The 12317-nt window shown below is 42.3% G+C and overlaps 1 protein-coding gene across 1 annotated transcript in view; it reads left to right on the top strand.

The window, feature by feature from the left end:
* Nucleotides 1-291: 291 nt before the first annotated feature.
* The window catches only part of PCCB (propionyl-CoA carboxylase subunit beta), a 95321-nt gene continuing 83295 nt past the window's right edge, over nucleotides 292-12317 (top strand). Inside the window, exons 1-5 of the mRNA XM_055413258.2 lie at nucleotides 292-514; nucleotides 2539-2658; nucleotides 3644-3712; nucleotides 6406-6462; nucleotides 8247-8360. Coding sequence (XP_055269233.2) covers nucleotides 332-514; nucleotides 2539-2658; nucleotides 3644-3712; nucleotides 6406-6462; nucleotides 8247-8360 — 543 coding nt within the window. The 5' untranslated portion in view covers nucleotides 292-331. The remainder of the gene's footprint in view (nucleotides 515-2538; nucleotides 2659-3643; nucleotides 3713-6405; nucleotides 6463-8246; nucleotides 8361-12317) is intronic.

Raw genomic sequence — 12317 nt, 5'->3', positions numbered from 1 at the left:
TGAGACCCCATAGACTGCAGCCCACCAGGCTCTCCCGCCCCTGGGATTCTCCAGGCAAGAATACTGGACTAGTGGTCTAGGTAGCCACAAAAAGCAAAGGCTAAGTCCCTCTTTTGTGCAACCTGGAGGGCACAACACAGACTGATCCATCCCACACGTCTTCTCAGGGTGACGCTCTAGCGCAGCCTCAGGACTCCAAGGCCTTTCTCCCAAAAGCCTTCGGTATTCCAGCCCACAAGCTCCCTACGTCCCGCCCATGCTGCGCAGGCGCAGACACCACAGAGCGCCCACTTGAGGCACATGCGCACTCCGGTTCGCTGCAAGAGCAAAAATGGCTGCAGCAATGCGCGTGGCGGTGGCCGGGGCCAGGCTCAGTGTTGTAGTGAGAAGTCTCCGGGGCGGGGTGCGCAGCTTGTGCACCCAGCCCGTATCGGTTAACGAACGCATCGAGAACAAGCGGCAAGCTGCACTGCTGGGAGGAGGGCAGCGCCGCATTGACGCGCAGCACAAGCGAGTGAGTCGTGAGGGGGTCCAGTCCAGCCAGCCCGCCCCCAGCGGTTGCGACCTATCACAGCGAGTGCGGCTCGCTGCGTAAGAGGCCTCCCAGCCAATCGACGCGAAGTCTTGAGGGCTGGGCGGGGCCGAGGATGTTCACCTTGTGAACCTGATGCCTTTAACTGGGCAGGTAAAACCAGGACAAGCACCATTGTGCTTTGTCACTGTCTGCTTTCTTTTCGGAATTTTAGACGAGCCTGGCTGGGCTCCTGCAGCTCACCAGTTGGACAAGTTACTTATTCCCCCGGAGTCAGTTTATTCTTAACAGAAAATGGCAATAATTCTCCCCTCATAATCTTAGTGGAATAAGATAATGAAACAATGATAGGCACGGGGGGTGGGCGGGATCTTGCTCTTCTCATGCCCGGTTTAAGAGTGATAGGAGCTTCTTGCCCCATTATGCAAGCAGGAAAATCAAGACATTTGGCAGGGGAAGTTACATGGTCAAACTTTCCTTCACTTGGGTAGGCGTGTGGTTTGTGTAGGAAACTCGTGGAAACTCTCCCCCCAGTGCCAGCTGAAACTCTTACGGGTCTCAGAGTACATCGACCTGCTTGCTGGGTAGGAAGGGCACCCTAGGAAGCAGGGGTTTGGGTTTTTCTTTTTTTCCTGGGGTTGCTCGGGTCAGTTTGGGTGTTTGGTTGAAGTGAACAGCTGAAGCACTGCCACCCACTGCCCACGGTGCTTCTGTGGATCATATTAGTAGCAGGAAAAAAAAACTGAGGCCTAGATCAGTGACCTGGGACTTGAAACGAGGCTCACCCAGTGGGTCCTGGACACTTGTGAGTCTGGATTGGTGTGCTGGAATAGTTAAATAACCAACCTGGAAGGCACAAAAATGAAATTCTTAAGAGATGAAGGACACTGAGGCATAAACTCACAAACAAGGGGGAGGTGGGGTCTTCAGTGAGGAGATTTGTACTAGCCCTTTATTAAGTTTAAATTGAATGTTGATTTAGGTGTTGTAAATACCCACTTGATAAGGGCCTGAAGGTGACAGTTCCTTTTTGCCTTTTGGGAGTGAGATGTAAAGTTGGTTGATAATGTGTGGTGCCAGGAGTGCCCCTCAACCCCAGTGGCTGTGTTTGTGAGGGAACTTCAGATCGTCCTCTGCAAAGGCCTGTCGGTGGGCTGTGCACTCTTTCTGTTGGGGTCCATGACCCAGTCCCTCCCTGGATCATCACCCCAACCATTTCCAAGTGATCCTACTGGCTTTAGATGTAACCCCCAGAAACTGTTTTTCTTTTGCCAAAGCTGACTTAGTCAGGAGGCTGACTTGGTTTAAACCTCTCACTCCACCCCCTTTTACACAATTTTTGGACTACTTCCATAGGGTAGATTTCCAGAAGTGGAATTACTAGGTCAAAAGATCTGAATGTTTTTCGACACTGATATATATTGCCCAATTGCTTTCCTGAAAACTTATTTTACACAGTAATGTGGAGGATTGCCTTTTTGTGTTAATATGCAGTGCTAGCTTTGGTCTCTTTCTTAAGGGGAAAATATAGCTAGTTAGAGGTGTTTTTTGTGTTGTTTTCTTTTCTTTAATAGCGGTGGTGGGGTTCCCTATAGGAAGTCTGTGAACCTGGGGGTGTAGCCTCAGATGCTTTGCAAAGCCTGCTTTAGTTTTCTACCTCCTGCTTCTCCATTCTTCTTTTTATTGACCCTTGGGTCTCCAGTAAATGTTTGTGGAACTAGTTATCTTGTTGCAGGGTCAGGCTCTCCTTACCCCCTCATTTGTCCTCTCCACCTTTTCCTCCTACTCTTTATTTGTTTTCACAGTGGCTCCTGGAGCAGCTGGTTTGCCCCGATTGCCTTACTGGCTGAATTCTACTGATAACACCTGTCTCTTGGGCAGGTTGATGGAATAGACAGAGGGCTTTCATGTGGAGTGAAGGCAAACCCAGTCCTCCTGGCCCTCCCATGAACACTCCTTGCCTACTGATGTCATGACACTGCTGAGTGATTTTTGTTGCCTTTTAGGGAAAGCTGACGGCCAGAGAGCGGATCAGTCTCTTGCTGGACCCTGGCAGTTTTGTTGAGAGCGACATGTTTGTGGAACACCGATGTGCAGATTTTGGAATGGCTGCTGATAAGAATAAGGTATCTTTTCACAATGGTGCAGGCCTCCAAGTTGCATTCACCAGCTGTGGCCCTGCTGATCTACTACTAGATAATAAAGTCCTGCCGGAACTCAGAATACATTGAAAATTTTCAAGTATCAGGTTCTGGAATTGCAGAAGTGCCTCTTGAAAAGCACTGTTGGGGCCTCCAGGTTCCCCACTCACCTTTGTCTGCAATTGGAGGAATGTGGGTGCAGTGCTCATGCCTTGTGCAAGGTGACTGGCCTAGCTCCCAGGGCTCTGGTGTGGTTTCCCAGTTCTCGAAAGTGTAGAATGACAAACTTAGAAGGAAAGTTGAGAATGTCTTTTGAATGGGTTCTGTTCTGCCTAGGTACCAGGGACCCCTAAAGGCTAACCAGTCACCTCTTTGACATATTTTAAGTTTATGCTTTGGAGTTTTGGAGGTCAGAGTCACCGACACCTATTCTTTCGACTGGGTGTTCTCCAAGGTGCACGGAGTTCTTTGGACTCACTGGGTCCTTTTTCTTCAGGTCTGTGATCAAAGATTTGTAACCTTGGCAATAAACTAGCCAGCTCCATTTGATTCATTATGAACCACACAGTGACTATCAGAATTCCAAGCAAAATGCTAGGTTTACCTTAAGGTTTGAGGGGTGGTATGTGGCTTTGCAGAAATTGCCATGTTTCTTTGTATGTCCTCTTCTTTCCTCTGAGCCCTCAGTAGTGACAGCCCTAGGCGGGGGTCTCCTGATTATTCTACTTCTTGGAAGGATACAGTGCTTTTCATTTCTGGTGATGAAGCAGGAGCCCAGTGCTTGCTGTTTCAGAGCTGAGGCGGGGAGTGGGGGATTCCTTCATGTTCTGTATTTATACTGAATTTTAAGGGATTTGGGGTGGAGTTTTTTTTCTTTTTTAGGGTGGGATCTTTCATTGGGGCATAATTACTAGATTCATGAGAGAAGTATTTGGATTTTTTAACCTTTATTTTTCTGTTTTTCTGGAAGTTTCCTGGAGACAGTGTGGTCACTGGACGAGGACGAATCAATGGAAGACTGGTTTATGTCTTCAGTCAGGTATTTTCTACTCTAATTGGCTGAGCTTCCCTTGAGGGCAGAGCCAGGAGCAAAATGTTCTTTTCTTTGAAAAGAAAACAGTTCTGGGGAAAGAATGCTTACCTATAGTTGGGGCTGGTGAGGGAATTATTTTTATTATTTTTTTAGTACATATGTCCAGAGTATTATACTAAGTGTTTTTTTTTTCCTTAGGGAGAAAGAGTCCTTAATCTGTTTGGGGGAGGATCATAGGGCAGTAGTCTTGTAAGCGGTCTTGGAAGACAGGACTTTATCCAAGTGAGTGAGATTCCCCTTGGCAGACTGGGTGTATACTGGGAGGGCTGCCGTGGTCTGGGCAGTGGCTGCATTTGGGCAGAGGGGAGTTGACTCTCAGAACCATGGGCCCTTTTAGACTTTCATGAATATGTTCAAGCAAGTTTTGTTAGGCTGTATCAAGACAGTTTCTTCACATGGAGACTGTAGAAGAATGTGGTAGACAGAATAGTGACACAAAATCCTAATCCCTGAAACCCATGAATATGTAATTTTACCTGGAAAGTAGAATTAAGCTTGCAGATGGAAAGTAGAATTAAGCTTGCAGATGGAATAAATATTACTAAATCAGTTGACTTTAAAATAGAACAGCTTGGGTTATTTAGGTGGGCCCAGTGTAAGCACAAGGGTCCTTAGAAGTGGGAGAGAGAGGCAGAAGGGGATGTTGGAGTAAGGCTATGTGAGAAGGACTCCGCCTGCCGTTGCTGCCTCAGAAGAGGGCAGACAGAGGTCGTGAGGGGAGGAAAGCAAATAGATGGTCTCTAGAAGTTGGAAAAGATAAGACAAGAGATTCTCCCCTGGAACCTCCAGGAAGGAGCATAGGCCTGCTAACCGTGATTTTAGCCCAATGAGACCCACGTAGGACTTCTGAATTACAGAAGGTAATGAATATGTATTGTCTCAAGCCACTGAATTTGTGGTAATTTGTTACAACGGCAATGAAAACTAATGCAAAGAACATGCTGTATACTATTTTTTTGACTTTTTTTTCCCCCTCCACTAAGAGATGGGAATATATATATATATAATTGTAAATATTCTGTAAATTGTTTTACAGATCTTAAAAGTAGAGAGCTTGTTTAGGAACCTAGAATGTTTTCTGGGTTTGGTAGTAAAATAATTATACTTGATTATACTTGATTATTTTAAAATTTAAACCATACTAATTTGCGAATAGGATTACTTTTGAAATATTTTTTAAAACTTTTTTATAAATGAGTCTACCAAATGCCTGACTAGAAGGAATCATATCTTTTTTTTGTCATTTAGGAGAGCTCGGCAAAAAATTGTACAGAAGGAACTATTAGTAAGATAGCTAGAACAAAGAAGGTTATTGTGCTTTTTGGGCACAGTGTTCTCTGAACTTTAAGCAGATACAAAAACTCATTGAATTGCTACTTTGAGCGCCTTTTCTGCTCCTGTTTGGTGGGAGTGTGGTGGAGGTGGAGATGATGAGACAGTTCTTGTCCTGAAGAAGCTAATCATTTTGTTGATGGAGTGGGGCAGAACAGGAATGGCTACATCTGCAGTGAGGTTCCGGGCTAGCTCTCAGGACACAGAAAGATTACATTTGGATCCAGGAAAGCTTTAGGGAACATGGGGCATGTGAAACAGGCCCTGAAAGATACTGAGGGGGAGAATGATGAGCTAGCTTTTTTGTAGTGATCACCCAGATGTTCGTGTCTGCAGGTCTTTTTTCTGGAAGGAGCATTCATTTTTCCAGAGAAGCAGTCACAGCCTTTTGCACGATAATTGGCTGTAGATGTGTTCCTGGTGGAGGGAGGTCAGCATTGGTTCATCATTCACTGTACAGATTGGAAATCTCACCTGTTTTCAGCCTCATCTTTGCTGCCTATAGTGGCGGGGGTTGTGACAACAGCCCTCTGGTTAGGTTTCTTTAGGGCATAAACATCCTTTCTCCTCTCCAGGTAAAGAAGAGGCCCTGTGGGGTCTAAGTGCTCTCAACCCAGACTTTCTGTTAGCCACTTCCCACCACACTTTCTGTGGTTCCTGGGCTGTCCCCTCCTGAGGTTACTCCCTACACAGGTGTAGAGGCTTCCACTTGCTCCAAGTTAGATATTCTTGTGCTTTCAGTTCGCTCACTTGTTCACTCCCTCCTCTGCTGCTGTTTGCTCTTCCTTTTTTGTCCTCTTGGGCTGAATCTGTTAGTAATTCTCTACTATCTTTTTGAGGGGGTTTTAGGAAGGAGGTCATTCCTACAGAAAACTTTTTATATCAGGAGGTAATGAAAATCTAGAGGCAAGAAGCAGCAGTGAGGACTGTCATTCACTTTTTTCACCTCTTTTGTCAAAACAGCAAATATATCCTCGTAATAGAAGTGCCTGTTTGACCTCCATAGAATCTGATTTTAGGGGTTAATTCTGCATGAAAACTTTTCCTTTCCTCAGAGCTACAAATCTTTTTTGTAGACAAAACCTAGGTCTTTTGCTCTTTACATTACATGAACCCCTTTTAAGATATTTTATTCACTACTTATTCTATGGAATAGTTTAGAAGTCAGACTTTTCCCCCAATCTTTTCAACTTTTGAAAATGCTTTAAAAACTTTAAAATCTGTCAATTTTTCATTTCCTCCTCCTAGTGGGTCTTTGTCCCTGCCTAGTCATTACATATTTTTTGATTTAATTGTTTTCTTTTTAGGATTTTACAGTTTTTGGAGGTAGCCTGTCTGGAGCACATGCCCAAAAGATCTGCAAAGTAAGTAAGGTTGCAAAACAAACTCAGTACTTTCATCAGTTAAACAGGGTGGGTCAGAGGTGTGCAGGATGTGGTGCTGACCTGAAGGTTCCTTCAGTCCAGGGCAGGAGTTCTTAACATTTTTTTGTAACATGGATCTCTTTGGCAGTCTTGTGAAGCCTGGACCCACATTTTTACACATGCATAAAATAAAATATGTAGGATTAGAAGGGATTAAAAATATTAAAAATCACATATGTAATATATATGTGATTTAGCAGTGGATACACTCTGGTTTCAAAGTAGGTATGAATGAAAACAGTATTTTGAGATTATCTGCAGGAATTTTAAGGGGACGTAAAAATCTGTGACTTCTATTTATGACAAAAATCACAGGTATTTCTGATACTTCTGTGGTTAATAAAGATGTAAGATTTTCCTCTCCAAGTTCATAGGCTCCTTGCTCTAAGGGTCCAAGTTCACAAGCCACTTTGGGTTCTTGGGACCCCAAGTAAAGAACCCGTGGTCTAGGTGGAGAGTTCAGTTGCTAAAAGAACAGTGCAGGGATTACATGATGGTATTTAAAAACCTCTGCTAGAGATTCGATGCTCTGAAAGTGAGTAATAGTGTAGATCACATTGGGAGAGTTTTGGAATTAAAGGTGCTGTGCTTAGTTGCTCAGTTGTGTCCTACTCTTTGCGACTCCATGGACTGTAGTGCGCCAGGCTCCTCTGTCCTTGGGGATTCTCCAGGCAGGAAAACTGGAGTGGGTTGCCATGTCCTCCTGGGGATCTTCCCTACCCAGGTATCAAACCCAGGTCTCCCGCATTGTGGGCAGATTCTTTACTGTCTGAGCCACTAGGGAAGCCCAAAGGGAACTATGGCCCGTACTAGGATTGAACCTGCATCCTTGGCGTTACTAGTACCACGCTCTAACCAGCTGATCTAAAGGTAGACATTACTTAATAGCTGGGGGGGTTTCCCTGTGTAACAGAACACCTGGCTTCTCGATGTGGTCCTGTCATGTGTGACTCCTGAGACCTTGGGCCAATCACTTCACTTTTAAACCTTCCTAATTTTTGTTTTCTTACTGCCTTTGTTATGATGGTTAAATGAGGTAATGGAAGTGAAAGTACTTTGTAAATTCTCTAGCACTGTTAAAAATGTTGCTCATTAGACTGTCAACTACTGACCTGTGAGAAAAATCTGTGTTGTTGGAAGTAGAAGGCCTGAGCCTGGGTTCTGCTTAATAGATGGGTCCACATTTACTTTCACAAAAATACTGCTTTGGGGGACTTCCCTGGTGGTCCAGTGGCTAAGACTCCACGCTCTTGATGCAGGAGGCCTAGATTCGATCCGTAGTTAGGGAACTAGATCCCATATGCCACAACTAAGACCCAGTGCAGCCGAATAAATACGTAAACAGTAAAAGAAAAATGTTACTTTACCATTCTGTCTTCTATCAGTTCTTTCAAAAGAGTAATCGGAAGCAAAACTGACTATTGAAAAAATATTACAGCCCGGGCCTCTGGCTCTGGAAAGTGCCATGAATAGTCTTAGCCTCTGCTAATGGGAAGTTCTTTGGCTCTGGGCTGCTTGGGGGTTTTTAATTAGCCCTTTAAATATTTGATTCTCTGTCTTCCATGAAGGTACCCAGTCACCAAGGGGAATGAAGCCAGTGTTACCAACTCCTGTTTTGAAAAGTACATTCAAAACGTTTTCTAGAAAACCACTGTGGTACTTTGTAAATATGGTTTTTCATAGCAAGATCAGTTGCCTCACAAAAAATTTCTCTGCTGTCTCAGATCATGGACCAAGCCCTCACAGTGGGGGCTCCAGTGATTGGACTGAATGACTCTGGGGGTGCACGGATTCAAGAGGGAGTGGAGTCTTTGGCTGGCTACGCAGACATCTTTCTGGTGAGAAACTGTTCAAAGATAATCAAAGAGTACAGGGCTGAGTTCTCTAACCTGTGTGCTGGTTAGAGCTTCCCCATCTCACCTCCTTGTGTCCTGTGGCTCCTTCCTGTGTCACTGGGGGTGGCATGAGGGCTGGATGAAAAGAAGAGAGATGGGAGTTCCCTAGATGCCTAGTGGTTAGGACCCTGCCATATTCCGGGTTTAATCCCTGGTTGGGGGAACTGAGATTTCGCAAGCAGAGTGCTGTGACAAGGGGAAAAAAAAGCAAGAGAAGTACAACGGGGAGGATTTTCTTCCTTTTTTACTTGTAGAGGCCTCATACTTACTAGGGAAAAACAAAATTAAAGATCATTTAGAAGCAAAACTCACTTAAATATTTTTTTTCAAAAGCAAGGAGGAAGGAATCTGAAAGGTTAAAATGAACTGACTTGCTGGAATTAGGAATTTTCTTATTATAATTTTTTTTAACTTTTAATTTTATATTGGAGTATAGTTGATTAACAATGCTATGTTAGCTTCAGATGTACAGTGTAGTGATTCGGTTATATGTATACATGTATCTATAGGATTGGAAATTTTAATAAAGCAGTGCTTTTTTTTTTTTGGTTAAGACATTACAAGATCATTACACAGTACAAAGTTCAAGCTGTAGTGCAAAGAAGAAAGAAATCTCCCTTCCCCCAGACCTCACCATTCAGGAACATTTGGTGAACATCATTTCAGATGTCTTTCTGCTTTCTTACAGACTGAAATTAAAGGGAAAGAAATAAAAAAGAAACACAAAAATAAATTAAATGTGTTTTTTGTAGTGGGAAGTGTATTGTGAGAGTATAGTAAGGGAGGCTGGGGTGAGGGAGAGATCCTGCCAAATGGAAACTTAAGAGACGGGACAGGTCAGCATTTCCAGGGAAGGGAGGAGAGATAGGTCAGAGACAGGCAGCCATTGTTTCTAATCAGGCCAGCTGTTCTTGTTGTCCTATGGCCTGCAGGCTTATGGGGGTTTTTATTCCTGGCCACTGCCCTCTGTGATCAGACAGAAAAATGTGTGTTTACTTTGTGTATGATACTCAGCTAGTTGTGGGAGCACTTGGGTGCACTGAGAAGCCACTTTGTAGATCTTAAACCTACTTTTTAATCTAAAACTTGAGCTCTAGGGATAGCCCTCTAGGGAGTAAAGGAACTCCTGTATATCGTTTACCCACATTCACCAGTTTACATTTTGCCTGTTTGCTCTTATCATTTTCTCTCTCTCTATGCATATTTGCATGTTGTACTTTTTGGAAACATTTGAGAATAGATTGGAGATTGTGCACCCTTTATCTCCTAAATCCTTCACTGTTTTCTAAGAACAAGGACATCCTTGTGTAAACAGAGTACCATAGTTAGGAAAGTTAATATTGACTCATCAATGTTATTCATAGGTTTTTATTCATATTCCATCAAATGATCCTAATAAAGACCTTTAAGTTACTCTCCACTCCCTGGGCGCAACCCAAAAGGAAATGGCAACTCACTCCAGTACTCTTGCCTGGAAAATCCCATGGACGGAGGAGCCTGGAAGGCTGCAGTTCATGGGGTCGCAAAGAGTCAGACAGGACTGAGTGACTTCACTTTCACTTTCTTAGTTGTCATATCTCTTTAATCTCCTTTAATATGGAACATTTCCTCAGATTTTCTTTGTCTTCCATGACTTCTGATATTTTTAAATACAGCTTTATTGAGGTATAATTTACAAGTCATAAAATCCATCCATTGCATACAATTCAACAGTTTTTTAAATATAGTTAGAGTTATGCAACCATTACCACAATCTACAGTTTAGAATCTTTCCTTCCATAAAGATCCTTTTTCATCTGACTCTCTTCACTTAGCATAATGTTTTTGAAGTTCATTCATATTGTACTGTTTATCAGTGGTTTGTGTTTATTGCTGAATAGTATTATATAGATATACCACATTTTGTTTATCTAATTGATGGACATTTGTATTTCTACTTTGACTATTATAAATAATGCTGCAATGTACATTTGTGTATAACTCATTGTGTGGACATATGTTTTCATAACCCTTGAATATATTCCTAAGAGTAGAATTATTGCATCAAATTGTTGAACCCAAGTTTGTGTGCCAGATGCACAGTGAGACCAAACAAAGCTAAAATGTTGGAGTTTGGAGTGGAGAAAGGGCCAAGGAAAGATCTGAACTCCTGGATGGGTTTCAGGGAAGAGTTTTTGGGAAGGTTAGGGAGGGGAGTAGCAGTGTGTATGACCTTCCTCTATCTGGTTGATGGTGAGATAACATGGTGGTGTTCCAGGAATCTCACTCATCAGCATTCTGGTTCCAGCCAGGCTGGGGTCCAGTGCTTGTGCTTAGTCTCAAGTTACCATCCCCCACCTTGGTGGTAGAGGACCTTAGTTTCTGTAGAATTCAGAGATATGTGTCAAATTGTTAGGCACATCCCCTGAGGAGGAACAAACCCAGGCCCCATTCACTCCCTTAACTAGTAACTGTTTGAATCTGCCCTTTGGAACTCAGGGAAGGTCTAGGAGGCTGAACCATTTTTCCTACAAACAAGAATTGGGGGACACAGTAAGATTTTTGTACTTGGGAAGATCTTACAAGATCCTGCTTGACTTCATTGTGATAAGTTTATATGTAACTTTATAAGAAACTGCCAAAATTTTTTCCAAAGTGGCTGTAATTGAGGGTTTCAGGTTCTTACCATCCTTGTTGACACTTAGCCTTGTCATCCTTTTTCATTATAGCCATTTCAGTGATAGGTAGTGGTATCTAAGGTTTTAATGTGTATTTTCCTGCTAACAAATCCTGTTGAGTATTTTTTAATGTACATAGTAGTCATTTGTATATTTTATTTGCTGAAGTGTTTATTCAGATCTTTTGCTCATTTTAAAATTGGATCTTGAGTTGGTGAGAGTTCTTTATATACTCTGGATATAAGTCCTCTATCAGGTACAATTTACAAATATATTTTTCTAGTCTATAGCTTTTTGTTTCTTAATGGCTTTTGAAGTACAAAATTTAAAATTTTAAAGTCCAGTTTATCAGTTTTTTCTATTGTGAATCATGCTTTATTTGTCATATGCAAGAACCCTGCCCAATATATCAAGAAGTCGTGAAGATTTTATCCAGTGTTTTGTTTTTTTTAAATGGAGTTTTATAGGTTTTGGCTTTCATATGAGGTCTGTGATCCCTTTTGAGTTAATTTTTGAGTATGGTGTGAGGTCAGGGTCCAAATTCATCCTTGTCTCACCACCATTTACTGACATGATCATTCTTTCTCTCTTGCATTGTCCTGGCACTTTGGTGGAAAGAAAATCAATTGACATAAATGTAGGGGTTTCTTTCTGGACTCAGTTCTTTTCCATTGATCTATGTGCTTATCTTCACATCAGAAGTACACTCTCTCCTGGTATTCGGATATGGTGTTTGTTGGTTCATTTGATGTTTTTCCACAGTTCCCTCAGTCTCTAACCTTTTTTTTTTTTTTTTTCCTTTTCCGCTGTTCCTCAGAGTGAATAGTTTCAGTTGTCTTGTATTCAAGTTCTCTCAGGTTCTTCTGCTTGCTAAAATCTGTTAAACCCCTTTAGTCATCTTTTTGTTTCAGTTATTGTACATTTTAACTCCAGAATTTATGCTTGGTTTCTCTCTATAATTTCTATTTCTTTACTGTCCTTCTAATTTTGTTCACGCATTGTTTTCCTGATTCCCTATAGCTCACTGAACATATTTAAGACAGTGAATATAACATCTTTGACTTATAACTCCATTGTCTAGGCTTCCCAGCAGTAGTTTTTCTCAGGTTCTTTTTTTCCCTGTAAATAGACTATACTAGGCTGTTTCTTTGTGTGTTTGGTAATTTTTTATGTACTAGACATTGAATTATGTTTGGTAATGTTGGAAATTAATTCTCCCACTTTTTAGATTGCTGATTTTTGC

Source organism: Moschus berezovskii, chromosome 1, assembly GCF_049115385.1.
Source record: "Moschus berezovskii isolate FMDL1 chromosome 1, NW_MosBer_1.0, whole genome shotgun sequence".
NCBI classification, from domain to species: Eukaryota; Metazoa; Chordata; class Mammalia; order Artiodactyla; family Moschidae; genus Moschus; species Moschus berezovskii.
The sequence above is the reverse complement of the archived record's forward strand: the minus strand, read 5'-3'. Positions and strand labels throughout refer to the sequence as shown.